Source organism: Oncorhynchus nerka, linkage group LG24 (assembly GCF_034236695.1).
Source record: "Oncorhynchus nerka isolate Pitt River linkage group LG24, Oner_Uvic_2.0, whole genome shotgun sequence".
Taxonomy (NCBI): domain Eukaryota; kingdom Metazoa; phylum Chordata; class Actinopteri; order Salmoniformes; family Salmonidae; genus Oncorhynchus; species Oncorhynchus nerka.
The window spans coordinates 99,950,748-99,976,603 of NC_088419.1; the positions used below are offsets into that span (position 1 = coordinate 99,950,748).

General features: G+C 45.3%; 1 protein-coding gene across 1 annotated transcript in view; it reads right to left on the reverse strand.

Moving 5' to 3' along the window:
- herc2 (HECT and RLD domain containing E3 ubiquitin protein ligase 2) overlaps positions 1 to 25,856 on the reverse strand; it is a 326,293-nt gene that overhangs the window by 111,847 nt on the left and 188,590 nt on the right. Inside the window, 9 exon segments of the mRNA XM_065008536.1 lie at positions 1,358 to 1,603; positions 1,701 to 1,840; positions 2,108 to 2,330; positions 2,824 to 2,911; positions 6,588 to 6,822; positions 7,199 to 7,280; positions 13,806 to 13,917; positions 19,991 to 20,166; positions 21,047 to 21,138. Of these exon segments, the coding sequence (XP_064864608.1) occupies positions 1,358 to 1,603; positions 1,701 to 1,840; positions 2,108 to 2,330; positions 2,824 to 2,911; positions 6,588 to 6,822; positions 7,199 to 7,280; positions 13,806 to 13,917; positions 19,991 to 20,166; positions 21,047 to 21,138 (1,394 nt within the window).

A 25,856-nucleotide genomic window follows, 5' to 3' on the forward strand; every position in this document is an offset into this window, starting at 1 on the left:
TCATCTATGAACATTTGAACATCTTGTCCATGTTCTGTTATAATCTCCACCCGGCACAGCCAGAAGAGGACTGGCCACCCCTCATAGCCTGGTTCCTCTCTAGGTTTCTTCCTAGGTTTTGGCCTTTCTAGGGAGTTTTTCCTAGCCACCGTGCTTCTACACCTGCATTGCTTGCTGTTTGGGGTTTTAGGCTGGGTTTCTGTACAGCACTTTGAGATATCAGCTGATGTAAGAAGGGCTATATAAAAAAATGTGATTTGATTTATCAGAAGACTCTCAGAAAACTATATGTCTAGTACTTTATTCTAGTATATTATTCTAGTACTTTATTCTACTTTATTCTAGTACTTTATTCTAGTACATTATTCTAGTATCAGGAGTCTCAAACTATATGTCTAGTACATTATTCTAGTACTTTATTCTAGTACATTATTCTAGTACATTATTCTAGTACTTTATTCTAGTACTTTATTCTAGTACTTTATTCTAGTACATTATTCTAGTACATTATTCTAGTATCAGGAGTCTCAAACTATATGTCTAGTACATTATTCTAGTACATTATTCTAGTACATTATTCTAGTACATTATTCTAGTATCAGGAGTCTCAAACTATATGTCTAGTACATTATTCTAGTACATTATTCTAGTACATTATTCTAGTATCAGGAGTCTCAAACTATATGTCTAGTACATTATTCTAGTACATTATTCTAGTACATTATTCTAGTACATTGGGTTCTAGTATGGGAGTCTCAAACTACCAGTTTGTCTAGTACGTGGTGTTGTATTCTAGTACATTATTCTAGTACGTGGTGTTGTACCATTATTCTAGTACATTATTCTAGTATCAGTGAGTCTCAAACTATATGTCTAGTACATTATTCTAGTGCATTATGGTCTAGTACAGTTTATTCTAGTATGGTGTTGTCTCAAACTATTTGGCTAGTACATTGTTCTAGTACATTATTCTAGTACATTATTCTACGTGCCAGTTTACATTATTCTAGCTATGTGGTGTTGTCTCAAACTATATGTCTAGTACATTATTCTAGTACATTATTCTAGTAAAGTGTAGCTGCGTGGTGTTGTCTTCTAGTACATTATTCTAGTATCAGGAGTCTCAAACTATATGTCTAGTACATTATTCTAGTACATTATTCTAGTAGCGTATCCACAGAGAGGTAGTTCTACTACGTACCAGTTGTAGCTGTGTGGTGTTGTCTCTACTATGTACCAGTTTGGGTCGTAGCTGTGTGGTGTTGTCTCTACTACGTACCAGTTTGGGTCGTAGCTGTGTGGTGTTGTCTCTACTACGTACCAGTTGTAGCTGCGTGGTGTTGTCTCTACTACGTACCAGTTTGGGTCGTAGCTGCGTGGTGTTGTCTCTACTACGTACCAGTTGTAGCTGTGTGGTGTTGTCTCTACTAAGTACCAGTTTGGGTCGTAGCTGCGTGGTGTTGTCTCTACTACGTACCAGTTTGGGTCGTAGCTGTGTGGTGTTGTCGTAACTGCGTGGTGTGGTCTCTACTACGTACCAGTTTGGGTCGTAGCGTGGTGCGTAGGCTGTGGTGTTGTCTCTACTACGTACCAGTTTGGGTAGCTGTGTGGTGTTGCTGTACCAGTTGTAGCTGTGTGGTTGTCTCTACTACGTACCAGTTTGGGTCGTAGCTGCGTGGTGTGTTGTCTCTACTACGTACCAGTTTGGGTCGTAGCTGCGTGGTGTGGTCTCTACTACGTACCAGTTTGGGTCGTAGCTGTGTGGTGTGGTCTCTACTACGTACCAGTTTGGGTCGTAGCTGTGTGGTGTACCAGTTGTAGCTGCGTGGTGTTGTCTCTACTACGTACCAGTTTGGGTCGTAGCTGCGTGGCGTACCAGTTGTAGCTGCGTGGTGTTGTCTCTACTACGTACCAGTTTGGGTCCTAGCTGTGTGGTGTGGTCTCTCTACGTACCAGTTGTAGCTGCGTGGTGTTGTCTCTACTACGTACCAGTTTGGGTCGTAGCTGTGGTGTTGTCTCTACTACGTACCAGTTGTAGCTGTGTGGTGTTGTCTCTACTACGTACCAGTTTGGGTCGTAGCTGCGTGGTGTTGTCTCTACTACGTACCCAGTTTGTCTAGCCGTGGTGTGTCCCAGTGCCCGTAGCTGCGTGGTGTGGTCTCTACCCCAAGGCCCCAGCTGTACAGTTCTCCACTGGAGGTGATGGCGGCGCTGTGTGGTGTTGTCTCGAGCCGCAGCTGCGTGGTGTTGTCCCGGATCGTGAGGCTGTGGTGTTGTCTCTCAGGGCCAGTTTCGATGAGCTGCGTGGCGTTGTCTCTGTCACAGTTTTCCTTCAAGGAGGAAGAGATGCATTTAAAAAGAGATTGGTATCGATGTGCTGCGTTTGTCTATATACTCTACATCTTCTGAATAAAGGACAGTGCCTCAAAACCATAAGTTAATAAAAATGAACAATCAGTTGTCAAGTGAACAATGTAGTGTAGTGTAGTGTAGTGTAGACAGTAGAATGAAAGTCACAGTGTAGTGTAGTGTAGACAGTAGAATGAAAGTCTCAGTGTAGTGTAGACAGTAGAATGAAAGTCACAGTGTAGTGTAGTGTAGACAGTTTAGAATGAGCTGCGTGGTGTTGTCTCAGTGTGCCAGTTGTAGTGTTGTCTCTACTATGTACCAGTGTAGTGCTAGTGTAGACAGTGCAGTTTGGGTCGTAGCTGAATGGAAAGTCACAGACACCAGTGTAGTGTGGTGTTGTCTCTGTAGACAGTAGAATGAAAGTCTCAGTGTAGTTGTAGCAGTGGAATGAAAGTCTCAGTTTGTAGTGCTGACAGTGGTGTTGAAAGTCTCAGTTGTAGCTGTGTGGTGTGTCTCACAGTAGTTTGGTCGTAGCTGTGTGGTGTTGAAAGTCCAGTTGTAGCTGTGTAGTGTACACAGTAGTTTGAAAGACTCAGTGTTGTGTACGACAGTTTAGAATGTAAAGTCTACGCACCAGTGTAGCTGTGGTGTTGTCTCTACACAGTAGCTGCGTGGTGTTGTCTCAGTGTAGTGTAGTGTACACAGTAGTTGCTTGTTTGGTCGCTGTGTGGTGTTGTCTCTACTAAGAAAGTTTCTCAGTGTAGTGTTGACAGTAGTTGAAAGTCTCAGTGTAGTGTACCAGTTGTAATCAGTTTGTGTACCAGTTGTAGGTGTTGTCTCAGTGTTTAGTGTAGTGTAGTGTAGTGTGGTGTGTAGACAGTTAGAATGAAAGTCTCAGTGTAGTGTACGTGCCAGTAGAATGAAAGTCTCAGTGTAGTGTAGTGTAGTTTGTAGTGTAGACAGTAGAATGAAAGTCTCAGCTGTAGTGTACTACGTGCCAGTTTGGGTCAGTAGAATGAAAGTCTCAGTGTAGTGTAGTGTAGCTGTGGCGTGTCTCTACTACACAGTTTAGTAATGAAAGTCACAGTGTAGTGTAGTGTACACCAGTAGAATGAAAGTCACAGTGTAGTGTGGTGTGTCTCACTAGTACCAGTTGAAAGTCACAGTGTAGTGTAGTGTACACAGTAGAATGAAAGTCACAGTGTAGTGTAGTGTACACAGTAGAATGAAAGTCACAGTGTAGTGTAGTGTACACAGTTGTAGCTGTGTGGTGTTGAATGAAAGTCGTAGTGTAGTTGTAGACAGTAGAATGAAAGTCACAGTTGTAGTGTAGACAGTACCAGTTGAATGAAAGTCTCAGTGTAGTGTAGTGTAGTGTAGACAGTAGAAGCTGTGGTGTTGAAAGTCTCAGTGTAGTGTACGTACCAGTTGTAGTGTTGTCTCTAAAGTCTTGCTGCGTCGTGCTAGTGGTAGACAGTACCAGAATGAAAGTCTGTGGTGTTGTCTCTACTAGACCAGTAGAATGAAAGTCTCAGTGTAGTGTGGTGTGTCTCTACTACACCAGTTAGAATGAAAGTCTCAGTTTGTAGTGTAGTGTACACCAGTAGAATGAAAGTCTACCAGTTTGTAGTGTAGTGGTACACCAGTAGAGTTGTAGCTGTGGTGTTGAAAGTCCAGTTTGGTGTAGCTGTGTGGTGTGGAAAGTCTCAGTGTAGTGTAGTGTCTCACAGTACCAGTTTGAAAGTCTCAGTGTAGTGTACCAGTTGTAGCTGTGTGGTGTTGAATGAAAGTCTCAGTGTAGTGTCTCCGTGTGTCTCACGTCCGTACCAGAGCCCCAGCTGTACAGTGAAAGTCTTGGGTCGTAGTGTAGTGTCTCACAGCACTTCAGTTTGGGCCTCGATCTTAGTGTAGTGTAGACAGTACCAGTTTGGGTCGAATGAAAGTCTCAGTGTAGTGTACACAATAGAATGACAGTCTTAGTGTAGTGTAGACAGTAGAATGAAAGTCTCAGTGTCAAGTGTACAGTAGAATGAAAGTCTCAGTGTAGTGTAGTGTACACAGTAGAATGAAAGTCTCAGTGTAGTGTAGTGTAGACAGTAGAATGTCACAGTGTAGTGTACAGTCTTGGTGTAGTAGAATGAAAGTCTCAGTGTAGTGTACACAGTAGAATGAAAGTCTCAGTGTAGTGTACACAGTAGAATGAAAGTCTCAGTGTAGTGTAGTGTACACAGTAGAATGAAAGTCTCAGTGTAGTGTACACAGTAGAATGAAAGTCTCAGTGTAGTGTACACAGTAGAATGAAAGTCTCAGTGTAGTGTCGATGACACAGTAGAATGAAAGTCTCAGTGTAGTGTAGTGTACACAGTAGAATGAAAGTCTCAGTGTAGTGTAGTGTACACAGTAGAATGAAAGTCTCCGTGTAGTGTACACAGTAGAATGAAAGTCTCCATGTAGTGTACACAGTAGAATGAAAGTCTCAGTGTAGTGTACACAGTAGAATGAAAGTCACAGTGTAGTGTAGTGTAGACAGTAGAATGAAAGTCTCAGTGCAGTGTAGTGTACACAGTAGAATGAAAGTCTCAGTGTAGTGTACACAGTAGAATGAAAGTCTCAGTGTAGTGTACACAGTAGAATGAAAGTCTCAGTGTAGTGTACACAGTAGAATGAAAGTCACAGTGTAGTGTACACAGTAGAATGAAAGTCACAGTGTAGTGTAGTGTACACAGTAGAATGAAAGTCTCAGTGTAGTGTACACAGTAGAATGAAAGTCACAGTGTAGTGTAGTGTACACAGTAGAATGAAAGTCTCTGTGTAGTGTAGTGTACACAGTAGAATGAAAGTCTCAGTGTAGTGTAGTGTACACAGTAGAATGAAAGTCTCAGTGTAGTGTACACAGTAGAATGAAAGTCTCAGTGTAGTGTAGTGTACACAGTAGAATGAAAGTCTCAGTGTAGTGTAGTGTACACAGTAGAATGAAAGTCTCAGTGTAGTGTAGTGTACACAGTAGAATGAAAGTCTCAGTGTAGTGTACACAGTAGAATGAAAGTCTCAGTGTAGTGTAGTGTACACAGTAGAATGAAAGTCTCAGTGTAGTGTACACAGTAGAATGAAAGTCTCAGTGTAGTGTACACAGTAGAATGAAAGTCTCAGTGTAGTGTACACAGTAGAATGAAAGTCTCCGTGTAATGTAGTGTACACAGTAGAATGAAAGTCTCAGTGTAGTGTACACAGTAGAATGAAAGTCACAGTGTAGTGTACACAGTAGAATGAAAGTCTCAGTGTAGTGTAGTGTACACAGTAGAATGAAAGTCACAGTGTAGTGTACACAGTAGAATGAAAGTCTCAGTGTAGTGTAGTGTACACAGTAGAATGAAAGTCTCCGTGTAGTGTAGTGTACACAGTAGAATGAAAGTCACAGTGTAGTGTAGTGTACACAGTAGAATGAAAGTCTCAGTGTAGTGTACACAGTAGAATGAAAGTCTCAGTGTAGTGTACACAGTAGAATGAAAGTCACAGTGTAGTGTACACAGTAGAATGAAAGTCTCAGTGTAGTGTACACAGTAGAATGAAAGTCACAGTGTAGTGTACACAGTAGAATGAAAGTCTCAGTGTAGTGTACACAGTAGAATGAAAGTCTCAGTGTAGTGTAGTGTGTGATGATTAGAGGACTTACATTCTGCTTAGGTGTCCCTATGGGCCCTGGTCAAAAGTAGTGCACTACGTAGGGAATATGGTGCCATAGGGCTCTGGTCAAAAGTAGTGCACTATGTAGGGAATAGGGTGCCATAGGGCTATGGTCTAAAGTAGTGCACTATATAGGCAATAGTAGGGTGCCATAGGGCTCTGGTCTAAAGTAGTGCACTATATAGGGAATAGGGTGCCATAGGGCTCTGGTCTAAAATAGTGCACTATGTAGGGAATAGGGTGCCATAGGGCCCTGGTCTAAAGTAGTGCACTATATAGGGAATAGGGTGCCATAGGGCTCTGGTCTAAAGTAGTGCACTACATAGGGAATATGGTGCCATAGGGCCCTGGTCTAAAGTAGTGCACTATGTAGGGAATATGGTGCCATAGGGCCCTGGTCTAAAGTAGTGCACTATGTAGGGAATATGGTGCCATAGGGCCCTGGTCTAAAGTAGTGCACTATGTAGGGAATATGGTGCCATAGGGCCCTGGTCTAAAGTAGTGCACTATGTAGGGAATAGGGTGCAATTTGGGACGCATCATATATAACTTACATCCTGCTGAAGTGTCCCAGTTTCCCGTCGTCTCCCTCTCCCCAGGAGAACACCTTCCCATCTACGGTGAGGGCCATGGCGTGGCGTCCCCCAGAATGCACCGCAACCTTCTTCACTACGTAGTTACTGAGAGCAGTGATCTGGCGGGGGGTAGGGATGGTACCGCTGGACAGACCCAGGCCCAGACGCCCGTTAGTGGCCTCCCCACACGAATAAACCTTCCCCTCGGCCGTCACTGGAACAACACAGGTAAGTCAGTTACACACACACACACACACACACACACACACACACGTAGTTTCTGAAGGAACACCTTTCTCAACAGAAATATAGACAATGCTAACAGCAGGCATGGCCCTCTCATGCAGCAGGCATTGCCCTCTCATGCATTCAGCAGGCATTGCCCTCTCATACAGCAGGCATTGCCCTCTCATACAGCAGGCATTGCGCTCTCATGCATTCAGCAGGCATTGCCCTCTCATACAGCAGGCATTGCCCTCTCATGCATTCAGCAGGCATTGCCCTCTCATACAGCAGGCATTGCCCTCTCATACAGCAGGCATTGCCCTCTCATGTCTTCCCAACTGTTCTTTGTCTGCGTCTTGACTGACCGGCAAACAGACTCTTGGAGCCGCCGGCCACCTGCACCACGTTGAGGGCCGAGAGGGTTTCAGAGAAGGACGGGACCTTGATCTGAGTAGGAAGAGCATCGACATGCACAGGGTCAGACTAAAGAATTAGACAGCTGTTAACATTCAACTGTAGCATTTACCATCTATTTTATTGATGTTTTGTAAAAACTATTCTAAGAAATGCAACACAGTTTTATTTTATTTTACCTTTATTTTACTAGGCAAGTCAGTTAAGAACAAATTCTTATTTTCAATGACGGCCTGGGAACAGTGGGTTAACTGCCTTGTTCAGGGGCAGAACGACAGATTTGTACCTTGTCAGCTCGGGGGTTTGAACTTGCAACCTTCCGGCTACTAGTCCAACGCTCTAACCACTAGGCTGCCCTGCCGCCTCTACACTCTAACCACTAGGCTACGCTGCCGCCTCTACACTCTAACCACTAGGCTACCCTGCCGCCTCTACACTCTAACCACTAGGCTACCCTGCCACCTCTACACTCTAACCACTAGGGCTACCTGTCTACACTCTAACCTCTGCACTCTAACCACTAGGCTACCTGCCGCCTAAAGTACACTATCTAAATAGGGTGCCTGCCGCCTCTACACTCTAACCACTAGGCTACCTGCCATAGGGCCTCTACACTCTAACCACTAGGCTACCCTGGGCCGCCTCTACACTCTAACCACTAGGCTACCCTGCCACCTCTACACTGGCTTCCCTGCCCCTCTCCCCAGGAGAACACCTTCCCATCTACGGTAACCACTAGGCTCCCCTGCCAACCTTCTACCCTCTAACCACTAGGCTGACCCTGCCGCCTCTACAGACCCTAAGGCCCAGACGCCGTTAGTGGCCTCCCCCTCTAACCACTAGGAATAAACCTCGCCTCGGCCCCTCTAACCACTAGTCAGTTACACTCTAACCACTACGCTGCCACCTCACCCTCTAAACCAGTTTCTGAAGGAACACCTTTTCTCAACTCTAAATACTAGACAATGCTACCTGCCGCCTCTACCCTCTAACCACTGGCACGCTGCCGCATTGCCCTCTAACCACTAGGCTACCCTGCCACCTCTACCTCTAACACAGGCTACCTACCTCCTTGCCCTCTAACCACTAGGCTACCCTGCCGCCTCATGCAGGCTCCTGCCGCATTGCCCTCTAACCAGCAGGCACCCTGCCCTCTCCCTCTAACCACTAGGCTACCCTGCCGCCTCTCTCTAACCAGCAGGCTGCCCTCTCGCTTCTACACTCTAACCACTAGGCTGCTGCCACCTCTACCCTCTAACCACTAGGCTACCTGCCGCCTCTACCTCTAACCACTAGGCTACGCTGCCGCCTCTACACTCTAACCACTAGGCTACCTGCCACCTCTACACTCTAACCACTAGGCTACCTAACATTCTCCTCTACCCTCTAACCACTAGGCTCCCTGCAACACAGTTTTATTTTATTTAACCCGCTAGGCAAGTCTACCTCTACCTCTAACCACTAGGCTACCCTACCCGCCTACCTACACTTTTCCTGACCTCTAACCACTAGGCTACTCCTTGTCTAACCACAGGGCAGAACGACAGATTTCTACCTCTAACCACTAGGCTGAACTTGCAACCTTCCGCCTCTACACTCTAACCACTAGGCTGCCCTGCCTCCTCTACACTCTAACCACTAGGCTACCTACCACCTCTACACTCTAACCACTAGGCTACCCTGCCACCTCTACACTCTAACCACTAGGCTACCCTGCCTCCTCTACACTCTAACCACTAGGCTACCCTGCCACCTCTACCCTCTACCCTCTAACCACAAGGCTACCCTGCCTCCTCTACACTCTAACCACTAGGCTACCCTGCCGCCTCTACACTCTAACCACTAGGCTGCCCTGCCGCCTCTACACTCTAACCACTAGGCTACGCTGCCACCTCTACCCTCTAACCACTAGGCTACCCTGCCGCCTCTACACTCTAACCACTAGGCTGCCCTGCCTCCTCTACACTCTAACCACTAGGCTACCTACCACCTCTACACTCTAACCACTAGGCTACCCTGCCACCTCTACACTCTAACCACTAGGCTACCCTGCCTCCTCTACACTCTAACCACTAGGCTACCCTGCCACCTCTACACTCTAACCACTAGGCTACCCTGCCACCTCTACACTCTAACCACTAGGCTACCCCTGCCACCTCTACACTCTAACCACTAGGCTACGCTGCCACCTCTACCCTCTAACCACTAGGCTACCTGCCGCCTCTACCCTCTAACCACTAGGCTACGCTGCCGCCTCTACACTCTAACCACTAGGCTACCTGCCACCTCTACACTCTAACCACTAGGCTACACTCTAACCACTAGGCCTCCTCTACCCTCTAACCACTAGGCTACCCTGCCACCTCTAACCACTAGGCCCTCTACACTCTAACCACTAGGCTACCCTGCCGCCTCTACACTCTAACCACTAGGCTACCTGCCACCTCTACACTCTAACCACTAGGCTACCTACCTCCTCTACCCTCTAACCACTAGGCTACCCTGCCGCCTCTACCCTCTAACCACTAGGCTACCTGCCGCCTCTACCCTCTAACCACTAGGCTACCCTGCCGCCTCTACCCTCTAACCACTAGGCTACCCTGCCGCCTCTACACTCTAACCACTAGGCTGCCCTGCCGCCTCTACACTCTAACCACTAGGCTACCTACCACCTCTACCCTCTAACCACTAGGCTACCTGCCGCCTCTACACTCTAACCACTAGGCTACCTGCCACCTCTACACTCTAACCACTAGGCTGCCTACCTCCTCTGCTCTAACCACTAGGCTACCTACCTCCTCTACCCTCTAACCACTAGGCTGCCCTGCCGCCTCTACACTCTAACCACTAGGCTACCCTACCACCTCTACACTCTAACCACTAGGCTACCCTGCCTCCTCTACACTCTAACCACTAGGCTACCCTGCCTCTACACTCTAACCACTAGGCTACCCTGCCTCCTCTACACTCTAACCACTAGGCTACCCTGCCACCTCTACCCTCTACTGCCTCCTCTAACCACTAGGCTACCCTGCCTCCTCTACACTCTAACCACTAGGCTACCTCTACACTCTAACCACCACCCTCTACCTCTCTAACCACTAGGCTACCCTGCCACCTCTACACTCTAACCACTAGGGCTACCCTGCCACCCTGCCACCTCTACACTCTAACCACTAGGCTACCCTGCCACCTCACGACTCTAACCTACACTCTAACCACTAGGCTACCCCTGCCTCCTCTACACTCTAACCACTAGGCTACCCTGCCACCTCTACCCTCTAACCACTAGGCTACCCTGCCTCCTCTACACCCTCTACCACTCTCTAACCACTAGGCTACCCTGCCTCTACACTCTAACCTCTACACTCTAACCACTAGGCTACCCTGCCTCCTCTACACTCTACCTGCCACCTCTACACTCTAACCACTAGGCTACCCTGCCTCCTCTACACTCTAACCACTAGGCTACGCTGCCACCTCTACCCTCTAACCACTAGGCTACCCTGCCACCTCTACACTCTAACCACTAGGCTACCTGCCACCTCTACACTCTAACCACTAGGCTACCCTGCCTCCTCTACCTCTAACCACTAGGCTACCCTGCCACCTCTACCCTCTAACCACTAGGCTACCCTGCCACCTCTACACTCTAACCACTAGGCTACCCTGCCACCTCTACACTCTAACCACTAGGCTACCCTGCCTCCTCTACCCTCTAACCACTAGGCTACCTGCCACCTCTACACTCTAACCACTAGGCTACGCTGTCACCTCTACACTCTAACCACTAGGCTACCTGCCACCTCTACACTCTAACCACTAGGCTACGCTGCCACCTCTACACTCTAACCACTAGGCTACGCTGCCACCTCTACCCTCTAACCACTAGGCTACGCTGCCTCCTCTACCCTCTAACCACTAGGCTACCCTGCCGCCCCAGTTGGGACAATGGATGGAGATACTCCAAACTTTAAGAATGTTTTAAATCCATCCGATATTGACTGAATAACTGCACCTTTTTACTGGCACGGACAAATCATTCTGGGATTTTGGTGGGAATTCTGTTATTCAATTTATTGTAAAATGTCACTTTTTATTTTCTTAGAATGCACTCATATATATACATTTTCTAACGGTATCAGGTATTTGTTTATAAAGTTTGTGTTAAAATAAAGAAAATGATATGTGCTTCATTTGCACAAATACACTGGTTTTATTTGCATATAAACGCAACTTGTGAAGTGTTGGATCATTTCTGTCTGTAATAAAGCCCCTTTGTGGGGGGGAAAAAAATCATTCCGATTGGCTGAGCCTGGCTCCCCAGTGGGTGGGCCTGTGCCCTCCCAGGCCCACCCACGACTACGCCCCTGCCCAGTCACATGAAATCCATTGGGTGGGCCTGTGCCCTCCCACGCCCACCCATGACTACGCCCCTGCCCAGTCACATGAAATCCATTGGGTGGGCCTGTGCCCTCCCACGCCCACCCATGACTACGCCCCTGCCCAGTCACATGAAATCCATTGGGTGGGCCTGTGCCCTCCCACGCCCACCCATGACTACGCCCCTGCCCAGTCACATGAAATCCATTGGGTGGGCCTGTGCCCTCCCACGCCCACCCACGACTACGCCCCTGCCCAGTCACGTGAAATCCATTGGGTGGGCCTGTGCCCCCCCAGGCCCACCCATGACTACGCCCCTGCCCAGTCACATGAAATCCATAAATTAGGGCCTATTTCATTTATTTAAATTGACAGATTTCCTTCTAATGAACTGTAAATCTTTGAAATGGTTGCATTTAAATTGTTGTTCATTATATAAAACATTAACATAAATGGATGGGACAGGGATACAACTACCAAAAACATTATTTGTCTAGGCCTACCTGCAGTCACCTGTGCGGTCTCATTAATTACTGGTGCGAAAGTCAACATGTGTGTCAATAGCAGGGAACCTTCATATTAAAATCAACAGCTTGGCTCTAGATCACACGTCACATTGTTGGCCAGATCAGATATTAGATCACTTCCTTTTCAGAAGTCGTGTGCAGTTCAGCGCATCTCATTTGTAAACATTTCAAATGTATTGAACTTTTTAAATTCCATCAAAATAAAGTGATTTTTTTTCTCTTCTCTGTCTTGTGGTGTCGGGTGTCGAGACCACGCCTTCAATCCCAGGCCAAGCTTTAGTATCCTACGCTTTCCACTGAGCCTTCAATCCCAGGCCAAGCTTTAGTATCCTACGCTTTCCACTGAGCCTTCAATCCCAGGCCAAGCTTTAGTATCCTACGCTTTCCACTGAGCCTTCAATCCCAGGCCAAGCTTTAGTATCCTACGCTTTCCACTGAGCCTTCAATCCCAGGCCAAGCTTTAGTATCCTACGCTTTCCACTGAGCCTTCAATCCCAGGCCAAGCTTTAGTTTAGCTTTCCACTGAGCCTTCAATCCCAGGCCAAGCTTTAGTATTTACGCTTTCCACTGAGCCTTCAATCCCAGGCCAAGCTTTAGTATCCTCGCTTTCCACTGAGCCTTCAATCCCAGGCCAAGCTTTCCACTATTTCCACTGAGCCTTCAATCCCAGGCCAAGCTTTTTAGCTTTCCATGAGCCTTCAATCCCAGGCCAAGCTTTAGTATCCACTGAGCCTTCAATCCCAGGCCAAGCTTTAGTATCCTACGCTTTCCACTGAGCCTTCAATCCCAGGCCAAGCTTTAGTATCCTACGCTTTCCACTGAGCCTTCAATCCCAGGCCAAGCTTTAGTATCCTACGCTTTCCACTGAGCCTTCAAAACCAGGCCAAGCTTTAGTATCCTACGCTTTCCACTGAGCCCATTTCAGCCAAGCTTTAGTATCCTACGCTTTCCACTGAGCCCATTTCAGCCAAGCTTTAGTATCCTACGCTTTCCACTGAGCCCATTTATGACCCGGGTGTGTTTGACAGGTTATCACTGAGCCCATGACCCGGGGTGTGTTTGACAGGTTACCACTGAGCCCATGACCCGGGTGTGTTTGACAGGTTACCACTGAGCCCATGACCCGGGGTGTGTTTGACAGGTTACCACTGAGCCCATGACCGGGGTGTGTTTGACAGGTTACCACTGAGCCCATGACCCGGGGTGTGTTTGACAGGTTACCACTGAGCCCATGACCCGGGGTGTGTTTGACAGGTTACCACTGAGCCCATGACCCGGGGTGTGTTTGACAGGTTACCACTGAGCCCATGACCCGGGGTGTGTTTGACAGGTTACCACTGAGCCCATTTCAGCCATGACCCGGGTGTGTTTGACAGGTTACCACTGAGCCCATTTCAGCCATGACCCGGGTGTGTTTGACAGGTTATTACAAACATTTCCGTGGTCGTAACATTAACAGGACAAAACGACAAGCAAGAGTATGAAAGAGTCACGAGATTAAAATGAAAGCAATCAATCCACTGAGATTTACTGTCAGTAACAAGTGGAAATAGATGGCTGGAAAAAGAGAGATCCTCAGATTTGGCAGGGCATGCGCCTTAAATTTGAAAGGTGAACTTTAGGCTAATCAAAGCAGACCAGGCAGTACCTTGGACCCCTTCAGTCCTCCCAGCTGGTCTTTGTCATTGAGTCCCCAGACAAACACCTTGGTGCGGATGGTGGCAGTCGACTCCAGACCGGACAACTTCTTACGGGCCGAACTAGCAGAACAGAAAGAGAGGAATCAGATCTGTAAAAGCGGGGATTTAAACATCTGGACAAAATGCTCTCTGACTCAGAGGCCAAAGATGCTCTGAAGGAATCATCAGAGCATGAATCAAATAGAGCTGAAATACCAGCCAACTGTATTGGTGCAGATAAGGGTTTTAGTAATAATAAACAGAGAAAGGTCCAGCATGAATATAGAGGTAATAAACAGGGAAAGGCCCAGCATGAATATAGAGGTAATAAACAGGGAAAGGCCCAGCATGAATATAGAGGTAATAAACAGGGAAAGGCCCAGCATGAATATAGAGGTAATAAACAGGGAAAGGCCCAGCATGAATATAGAGGTAATAAACAGGGAAAGGCCCAGCATGAATATAGAGGTAATAAACAGGGAAAGGCCCAGCATGAATATAGAGGTAATAAACAGGGAAAGGCCCAGCATGAATATAGAGGTAATAAACAGGGAAAGGCCCAGCATGAATATAGAGGTAATAAACAGGGAAAGGCCCAGCATGAATATAGAGGTAATAAACAGGGAAAGGCCCAGCATGAATATAGAGGTAATAAACAGGGAAAGGTCCAGGCCCAGCATGAATATAGAGGTAATAAACAGGGGAAAGGCCCAGCATGAATATAGAGGTAATAAACAGGGAAAGGCCCAGCATGAATATAGAGGTAATAAACAGGGGAAGGCCCAGCATGAATATAGAGGTAATAAACAGGGGAAGGCCCAGCATGAATATAGAGGTAATAAACAGGGGAAAGGCCCAGCATGAATATAGAGGTAATAAACAGGGGAAGGCCCAGCATGAATATAGAGGTAATAAACAGGGGAAAGGCCCAGCATGAATATAGAGGTAATAAACAGGGAAAGGTCCAGCATGAATATAGAGGTAATAAACAGGGAAAGGCCCAGCATGAATATAGAGGTAATAAACAGGGAAAGGCCCAGCATGAATATAGAGGTAATAAACAGGGAAAGGCCCAGCATGAATATAGAGGTAATAAACAGGGGAAAGGCCCAGCATGAATATAGAGGTAATAAACAGGGAAAGGCCCAGCATGAATATAGAGGTAATAAACAGGGAAAGGCCCAGCATGAATATAGAGGTAATAAACAGGGAAAGGCCCAGCATGAATATAGAGGTAATAAACAGGGAAAGGCCCAGCATGAATATAGAGGTAATAAACAGAGGAAAGGCCCAGCATGAATATAGAGGTAATAAACAGGGAAAGGCCCAGCATGAATATAGAGGTAATAAACAGGGAAAGGCCCAGCATGAATATAGAGGTAATAAACAGAGGAAAGGCCCAGCATGAATATAGAGGTAATAAACAGGGAAAGGCCCAGCATGAATATAGAGGTAATAAACAGGGAAAGGCCCAGCATGAATATAGAGGTAATAAACAGGGAAAGGCCCAGCATGAATATAGAGGTAATAAACAGGGGAAAGGGCCCAGCATGAATATAGAGGTAATAAACAGGGGAAGGCCCAGCATGAATATAGAGGTAATAAACAGGGAAAGGCCCAGCATGAATATAGAGGTAATAAACAGAGGAAAGGCCCAGCATGAATATAGAGGTAATAAACAGGGAAAGGCCCAGCATGAATATAGAGGTAATAAACAGGGAAAGGCCCAGCATGAATATAGAGGTAATAAACAGGGGAAAGGGCCCAGCATGAATATAGAGGTAATAAACAGGGGAAGGCCCAGCATGAATATAGAGGTAATAAACAGGGGAAAGGCCCAGCATGAATATAGAGGTAATAAACAGGGAAAGGCCCAGCATGAATATAGAGGTAATAAACAGGGAAAGGCCCAGCATGAATATAGAGGTACTAAACAGGGAAAGGCCCAGCATGAATATAGAGGTAATAAACAGGGAAAGGCCCAGCATGAATATAGAGGTAATAAACAGGGAAAAGGCCCAGCATGAATATAGAGGTAATAAACAGGGAAAGGCCCAGGCCCAGCATGAATATAGAGGTAATAAACAGGGAAAAGGCCCAGCATGAATATAGAGGTAATAAACAGGGGAAAGGCCCAGCATGAATATAGAGGTAATAAACAGGGAAAGGTCCAGCATGAATATAGAGGTAATAAACAGGGAAAGGTCCAGCATGAATATAGAGGTAATAAACAGGGAAAGGTCCAGCATGAATATAGAGGTAATAAACAGGGAAAGGCCCAGCATGAATATAGAGGTAATAAACAGGGGAAAGGTCCAGCATGAATATAGAGGTAATAAACAGGGGAAAGGCCCAGCATGAATATAGAGGTAATAAACAGGGAAAGGTCCAGCATGAATATAGAGGTAATAAACAGGGAAAGGTCCAGCATGAATATAGAGGTAATAAACAGGGGAAAGGTCCAGCATGAATATAGAGGTAATAAACAGGGAAAGGTCCAGCATGAATATAGAGGTAATAAACAGGGGAAAGGCCCAGCATGAATATAGAGGTAATAAACAGGGGAAGGCCCAGCATGAATATAGAGGTAATAAACAGGGGAAAGGCCCAGCATGAATATAGAGGTAATAAACAGGGAAAGGTCCAGCATGAATATAGAGGTAATAAACAGGGAAAGGCCCAGCATGAATATAGAGGTAATAAACAGGGAAAGGCCCAGCATGAATATAGAGGTAATAAACAGGGAAAAGGCCCAGCATGAATATAGAGGTAATAAACAGGGGAAAGGCCCAGGCCCAGCATGAATATAGAGGTAATAAACAGGGAAAGGCCCAGCATGAATATAGAGGTAATAAACAGGGAAAGGCCCAGCATGAATATAGAGGTAATAAACAGGGAAAGGCCCAGCATGAATATAGAGGTAATAAACAGGGAAAGGCCCAGCATGAATATAGAGGTAATAAACAGGGGAAAGGTCCAGCATGAATATAGAGGTAATAAACAGGGGAAAGGCCCAGCATGAATATAGAGGTAATAAACAGGGAAAGGTCCAGCATGAATATAGAGGTAATAAACAGGGGAAAGGCCCAGCATGAATATAGAGGTAATAAACAGGGGAAGGCCCAGCATGAATATAGAGGTAATAAACAGGGGAAAGGCCCAGCATGAATATAGAGGTAATAAACAAGGAAAGGTCCAGCATGAATATAGAGGTAATAAACAGGGAAAGGCCTAGCATGAATATAGAGGTAATAAACAGGGAAAGGCCCAGCATGAATATAGAGGTAATAAACAGGGAAAGGCCCAGCATGAATATAGAGGTAATAAACAGGGAAAGGTCCAGCATGAATATAGAGGTAATAAACAGGGGAAGGCCCAGCATGAATATAGAGGTAATAAACAGGGAAAGGCCCAGCATGAATATAGAGGTAATAAACAGGGAAAGGCCCAGCATGAATATAGAGGTAATAAACAGGGAAAGGCCCAGCATGAATATAGAGGTAATAAACAGGGAAAGGCCCAGCATGAATATAGAGGTAATAAACAGGGAAAGGCCCAGCATGAATATAGAGGTAATAAACAGGGAAAGGTCCAGCATGAATATAGAGGTAATAAACAGGGAAAGGCCCAGCATGAATATAGAGGTAATAAACAGGGAAAGGCCCAGCATGAATATAGAGGTAATAAACAGGGGAAAGGCCCAGCATGAATATAGAGGTAATAAACAGGGGAATGCCCAGCATGAATATAGAGGTAATAAACAGGGAAAGGCCCAGCATGAATATAGAGGTAATAAACAGGGGAAGGCCCAGCATGAATATAGAGGTAATAAACAGGGAAAGGCCCAGCATGAATATAGAGGTAATAAACTTTCCAAGTTGAGTTGAATCAACAAATCACAACACATAGCTACACTTCCCGGCTCTGCTCCTCACAATGGCCGGCAGTCCACCCATTATGACATCATTATGACATCATTGACTTGAATGGGGACCACCCATTATGACATCATTGACTTGAACGGGGACCACCCATTATAACATCATTATGACATCATTGACTTGAATGGGGACCACCCATTATGACATCATTGACTTGAACGGGGACCACCCATTATGACATCATTGACTTGAACGGGGACCACCCATTATGACATCATTGACTTGAACGGGGACCACCCATTATGACATCATTATGACATCATTGACTTGAATGGGGACCACCCATTATAATGGGGACGCCGGTTCTACTAATTCTATTTCTATGGAGGAGCGGAGGAGAGGAAAACATTTGCATGGGATGTTTTTCAGCGGCAGGACTGGGAGACTAGTCAGGATCGAGGCAAAGATGAACGAAGCAAAGTACAGAGATCCTTGATGAAAACCTGCTCCAGAGCACTCAGGACCTCAGACTGAGGCGAAGGTTCACCTTTACAACGACCCTAAGTACACACCCAATTTTTATTTTTTTTTACTGTTTTTGCTTTGTCATTATGGGTTAATGTGTGTAGAATGATAAGGGAATAAAACAATTTAATCCATGTTAGAATGAGGCTGTAACGTAAGAACATGTGGAAAAAGTCAAGGGGTCTGAATACTTTTCCGAAGGCGCTGTAAGGCCTATCCTGATGCGTGGCGTTCCCACAGCGAGGGAGTGTTGTTTTTTTATCGCCAGTTCATAGACCTTCTCACCTATAGACTACTTTTCCCTAGACAATAGATTTCTGCCCCTCATCACGGAGTTACCAAGCTATAGTCATTCCGGATCATTCCTCCCCTCTTACTATGAACCTACTTCCTAATTATCCCCCTGGGTGGCGTAACTCACTAGTGCGATCAGAAGAAACCCTTGTTGCTTTCATATCATCATGAAATTGAGCTGTTTCTCGAGTTAAATCAAACCCCTGGAATGTCTCAGTATGGGAATCACTGAAGGCTTATTTAAAAAAAAGGGGCCAAATTATTTCGACCAAGATGAAGGAAGTGCAATGTTCAAAGCCGAGGGGGACTTACAAATCCATTCTGGGACTTGGATATAGCGTTATTCACACTCCTCATCCCCAGATTTACTAAAACAACGTTTCACTCTTCAGATGGTGTTTGATCTTTAACCTCGACAAGCTGAAAATCGAATGAGTAAATCTCGATACCAAAATGATGAACATCAGAGAAAATGCTAGCACATTAGCTGCGCCACAGAACCGCAAATCAAACCATACCTGAGATAGCAGACGAGCTGGGTAACAAATGTATTGATCATTTAGAGGTCAATTCATGCTTTCATAACTTTTACTCACAAATATACACTTCGGAATCAGCTGGTAATGCCATCTTACTCAACACCTTTGAGAAGGTAGATGTTCCGACAGTTGAACCTGAGACAGCTGCTGAACTAGACAAACAGCTCTCTGTAGAAGAGATTGTGTTGCCAATTACATCTACGCAGTAAATCCCCTGGACCCAATGGATTTCGGAGTGAATTGCGTATGGTCTAGGGCGTATGGTCTAGGGCGTATGGTCTAGGGCGTATGGTCTAGGGCGGATGGTCTAGGGCGGATGGTCTAGGGCGTATGGTCTAGGGCGTATGGTCTAGGGCGTATGGTCTAGGGCGTATGGTCTAGGGCGTATGGTCTAGGGCGTATGTTCTAGGGCGTATGTTCTAGGGCGTATGGTCTAGGGCGTATGGTCTAGGGCGGATGGTCTAGGGCGTATGGTGTAGGGCGTATGGTCTAGGGCGTATGGTCTAGGGCGGATGGTCTAGGGCGGATGGTCTAGGGCGGATGGTCTAGGGCGGATGGTCTAGGGCGGATGGTCTAGGGCGTATGGTCTAGGGCGTATGGTCTAGGGCGCATGGTCCAGGGCGTATGGTCTAGGGCGTATGGTCTAGGGCGTATGGTCTAGGGCGGATGGTCTAGGGCGTATGGTCTAGGGCGTATGGTCTAGGGCGGATGGTCTAGGGCGTATGGTCCAGGGCGTATGGTCCAGGGCGTATGGTCTAGGGCGTATGGTCTAGGGCGGATGGTCTAGGGCGGATGGTCTAGGGCGGATGGTCTAGGGCGTATGGTCTAGGGCGGATGGTCTAGGGCGTATGGGGTCAGGGTCTAGGGGTTGATTTAGGATTGTGGCACTACTTTACAAACAGAATCATTCCTCACCTCCCAGTAGGCGTCTTCTCATCATCCTCTTCCTCGTTGTCTGAAGCCAGGAATGACACGGTGGCCAGCTCCTCATCCTCTGCTCTGATCCGTCCCACGATGCCCAGGCCGTGGATCTTACAGTCGATACCAGAGCTGCGGCACTGCTTGATGGCTATCTCTATGTACCTGTGGTACTGGAAGAGAACACACTGGTGAGTCCCGGTGGACACCGGTTACACCGGTTAGGTGGTACTGAGGAATTACAACAGATTTCCTCTTTTGAAGCCGGACCGTTGGATTCACAATTACATTGTTTCCAAACGGTGGACTAAAACAGGCCTATATGTGGGGTTCTGATGGGGTACAGCAGCAGAACTCATTTAGAAGTTCTACTCTTTAAGAATCAATGGCCGGTATATTAGGTACATCAGTCCGTTCATGAAAATGGTTCCCTCCTACATGACAGTGAGTCACGTGTCTTGCTATATAGAGCAGGCAGACAGGCATCAAGACATTCAGTTACTGCTCTATTGGAATGTTAGAATGGACAAAACCAGTGACCTAAGAGACTGAGCGTGGCTTGATCCTCGGTGCCAGGCGTTTGGTGAGATACACACGGCTTCAGGATGGATCCTCGGTGCCAGGCGTGTGCTTCAGGATGGATCCTCGGTGCCAGGCGTGTGGTGAGATACACAGGGCTTCAGGATGGATCCTCGGTGCCAGGCGTGTGCTTCAGGATGGATCCTCAGTGCCAGGCGTGTGGTGAGAAACACACGGCTTCAGGATGGATCCTCGGTGCCAGGCGTGTGCTTCAGGATGGATCCTCGGTGCCAGGCGTGTGGTCAGAAACACAGGGCTTCAGGATGGATCCTCGGTGCCAGGCGTGTGGTCAGAAACACAGGGCTTCAGGATGGATCCTCGGTGCCAGGCGTGTGGTCAGAAACACACGGCTTCAGGATGGATCTTAGTGGTGTGAGGGTTCCAGTATCTCAGAAACGGCTGCCCTCCTGGGGTTCACACATGACAATGTCTAGGGTTTTTGATAGTAATGTATATAGATATTGTTTAAGTTACCTCATTGCAGTCGTTGAGCAGAGGAACAGAGGTGTCTGTGGGGTTGATGTTGATCGTCTTCAGCTCTACCAGGTTGTTCAGGGAACTGCCACCTAGACGGGGAAAACAGCAGCATGAGATGACTGCTCTGGTACAACCCAAGTCATTTAAATACTAGCATAATACTGCTCTGGTACAACCCAAGTCATTTAAATACTAGCATAATACTGCTCTGGTACAACCCAAGTCATTTAAATACTAGCATAATACTGCTCTGGTACAACCCAAGTCATTTAAATACTAACATAATACTGCTCTGGTACAACCCAAGTCATTTAAATACTAACATAATACTGCTCTGGTACAACCCAAGTCATTTAAATACTAGCATAATACTGCTCTGGTACAACCCAAGTCATTTAAATACTAACATAATACTGCTCTGGTACAAACCAAGTCATTTAAATACTAGCATAATAGTACAACCCAAGTCATTTAAATACTAGCATAATGGGTACAACCCAAGTCATTTAAATACTGATGTCTGATACAACCCAAGTCATTTAAATACTAGCATAATACTGCTCTGGTACAAACCAAGTCATTTAAATACTAGCATAATACTGCTCTGGTACAAACCAAGTCATTTAAATACTAGCATAATACTGCTCTGGTACAAACCAAGTCATTTAAATACTAGCATAATACTGCTCTGGTACAAACCAAGTCATTTAAATTAACATAAAATACAACCCAAGTCATTTAAATACTAGCATAATACTGCTCTGGTACAAACCAAGTCATTTAAATACTAGCATAATACTGCTCTGGTACAAACCAAGTCATTTAAATACTAGCATAATACTGCTCTGGTACAAACCAAGTCATTTAAATACTAGCATAATACTGCTCTGGTACAAACCAAGTCATTTAAATACTAGCATAATACTGCAAACCAAGTCATTTAAATGGTACAACCCAAGTCATTTAAATACTAGCATAATACTGCTCTGGTACAAACCAAGTCATTTAAATAAATACTGGTACAAACCAAGTCATTTAAATACTAGCATAATACTGCTCTGGTACAACCCAAGTCATTTAAATACTAACATAATACTGCTCTGATACAACCCAAGTCATTTAAATACTAGCATAATACTGCTCTGGTACAACCCAAGTCATTTAAATACTAACATAATACTGCTCTGATACAACCCAAGTCATTTAAATACTAGCATAATACTGCTCTGGTACAACCCAAGTCATTTAAATAATCTGTCTCTGTGTCGACCACCAGGCCCGTGAGGTCTGTCTCTGTGTCGACCACCAGGCCCGTGAGGTCTGTCTCTGTGTCGACCACCAGGCCCGTGAGGTCTGTCTCTGTGTCGACCACCAGGCCCGTGAGGTCTGTCTCTGTGTCGACCACCAGGCCTCTGACAGATTCTCCTCTCAAAGGCTCTGTGTCTCTGTGCTGTGTGATAAATAAGATACATAACTATCTATCACAGTGCCATCCGTTTTGTCACCAAAGCCCCCTATACTACCCACCATTGCGACCTGTACGCTCTTGTTGGCTGGCCCTCGCTTCATACTCGTCACCAAACCCACTGGCTACAGGTCATCTACAAGTCTCTGCTAGGTAAAGGCCCGCCTTATCTCAGCTCACTGGTCACCATAGCAGCACCCACCCGTAGCACACGCTCCAGCAGGTATATTTCACTGGTGACCCCCAAAGCCAACTCCTCCTTTGGCCGCCTTTCCTACCAGTTCTCTGCTGCCAATGACTGCAAAGAACTGCAAAAATCACTGAAGCTGGAGACTCTTATCTCCTTCACTAACTTCAAACACCAGTTGTCAGAGCAGCTCACAGATCACTGTACCTGTACATAGCCCATCTGTAAATAGCCCATCTGTAAACAGCCACCTACCTCATCCCCATACTGTATTTATTTATCTTGCTCCTTTGCACCCCAGTATCTCTACTTGCACATTCATCTTCTGCACATCTATCACTCCACTATGGCCTATTTATTGCCTAACCTCCCTTACCTCATTTGCAGACTTTTTCTCTATTGTGTTATTGACTGTATGTTTGTTTATTCCATGTGTAACTCTGTGTTGTTGTTTGTGTCTCACTGCTTTACTTTATCTTGGCCAGGTCGCAGTTGTAAATGAGAACTTGTTCTCAACTAGCCTACCTGGTTAAATAAAGGTGTTCTCAACTGGCCTACCTGGTTAAATAAAGGTGTTCTCAACTGGCCTACCTGGTTAAATAAAGGTGTTCTCAACTGGCCTACCTGGTTAAATAAAGGTGTTCTCAACTAGCCTACCTGGTTAAATAAAGGTGTTCTCAACTGGCCTACCTGGTTAAATAAAGGTGTTCTCAACTGGCCTACCTGGTTAAATAAAGGTGTTCTCAACTAGTCTACCTGGTTAAATAAAGGTGTTCTCAACTGGCCTACCTAGTTAAATAAAGGTGTTCTCAACTGGCCTACCTAGTTAAATAAAGGTGTTCTCAACTGGCCTACCAGGTTAAATAAAGGTGTTCTCAACTAGTCAACCTGGTTAAATAAAGGTGTTCTCAACTAGTCAACCTGGTTAAATAAAGGTGTTCTCAACTAGTCTACCTGGTTAAATAAAGGTGTTCTCAACTAGCCTACCTGGTTAAATAAAGGTGTTCTCAACTAGCCTACCTGGTTAAATAAAGGTGTTCTCAACTAGCCTACCTGGTTAAATAAAGGTGTTCTCAACTAGCCTACCTGGTTAAATAAAGGTGTTCTCAACTAGTCTACCTGGTTAAATAAAGGTGTTCTCAACTGGCCTACCTGGTTAAATAAAGGTGTTCTCAACTAGCCTACCTGGTTAAATAAAGGTGTTCTCAACTGGCCTACCTGGTTAAATAAAGGTGTTCTCAACTAGTCAACCTGGTTAAATAAAGGTGTTCTCAACTAGTCAACCTGGTTAAATAAAGGTGTTCTCAACTAGTCTACCTGGTTAAATAAAGGTGTTCTCAACTAGCCTACCTGGTTAAATAAAGGTGTTCTCAACTAGCCTACCTGGTTAAATAAAGGTGTTCTCAACTGGCCTACCTGGTTAAATAAAGGTGTTCTCAACTAGCCTACCTGGTTAAATAAAGGTGTTCTCAACTAGCCTACCTGGTTAAATAAAGGTGTTCTCAACTGGCCTACCTGGTTAAATAAAGGTGTTCTCAACTAGCCTACCTGGTTAAATAAAGGTGTTCTCAACTAGCCTACCTGGTTAAATAAAGGTGTTCTCAACTAGCCTACCTGGTTAAATAAAGGTGTTCTCAACTAGCCTACCTGGTTAAATAAAGGTGTTCTCAACTAGCCTACCTGGTTAAATAAAGGTGTTCTCAACTAGCCTACCTGGTTAAATAAAGGTGTTCTCAACTAGCCTACCTGGTTAAATAAAGGTGTTCTCAACTAGCCTACCTGGTTAAATAAAGGTGTTCTCAACTAGCCTACCAGGTTAAATAAAGGTGTTCTCAACTAGCCTACCTGGTTAAATAAAGGTGTTCTCAACTAGCCTACCTGGTTAAATAAAGGTGTTCTCAACTAGTCAACCTGGTTAAATAAAGGTGTTCTCAACTGGCCTACCTGGTTAAATAAAGGTGTTCTCAACTGGCCTACCTGGTTAAATAAAGGTGTTCTCAACTGGCCTACCTGGTTAAATAAAGGTGTTCTCAACTAGTCTACCTGGTTAAATAAAGGTGTTCTCAACTAGTCTACCTGGTTAAATAAATGTGAAATATATAAATAAACTAACCAATATACTGGTACGTCCATCAGTCTAGAGGCTATAAAGCATTATGTCCATCAGTCTAGAGGCTATAAAGCATTATGTCCATCAGTCTAGAGGCTATAAAGCATTATGTCCATCAGTCTAGAGGCTATAAGGCATTATGTCCATCAGTCTAGAGGCTATAAAGCATTATGTCCATCAGTCTAGAGGCTATAAGGCATTATGTTCATCAGTCTAGAGGCTATAAAGCATTATGTCCATCAGTCTAGAGGCTATAAAGCATTATGTCCATCAGTCTAGAGGCTATAAAGCATTATGTCCATCAGTCTAGAGACTATAAAGCATTATGTCCATCAGTCTAGAGGCTATAAGGCATTATGTCCATCAGTCTAGAGGCTATAAAGCATTATGTCCATCAGTCTAGAGGCTATAAAGCATTATGTCCATCAGTCTAGAGGCTATAAAGCATTATGACCATCAGTCTAGAGGCTATAAAGCATTATGTCCATCAGTCTAGAGGCTATAAAGCATTATGTCCAGTGTAGAGGCTATAAAGCATTATGTCCATCAGTCTAGAGGTTATAAAGCATTATGTCCATCAGTCTAGAGCCTATAAAGCATTATGTCCATCAGTCTAGAGGCTATAAAGCATTATGTCCATCAGTCTAGAGGTTATAAAGCATTATGTCCATCAGTCTAGAGGCTATAAAGCATTATGTCCAGTGTAGAGGCTATAAAGCATTATGTCCATCAGTCTAGAGGCTATAAAGCATTATGTCCAGTGTAGAGGCTATAAAGCATTATGTCCATCAGTCTAGAGGCTATAAAGCATGATGTCCATCAGTCTAGAGGCTATAAAGCATTATGTCCATCAGTCTAGAGGCTATAAAGCATTATGTCCATCAGTATAGAGGCTATAAAGCATTATGTCCATCAGTCTAGAGGCTATAAAGCATTATGTCCATCAGTCTAGAGGCTATAAAGCATTATGTCCATCAGTCTAGAGGCTTTAAAGCATTATGTCCATCAGTCTAGAGACTATAAAGCATTATGTCCATCAGTCTAG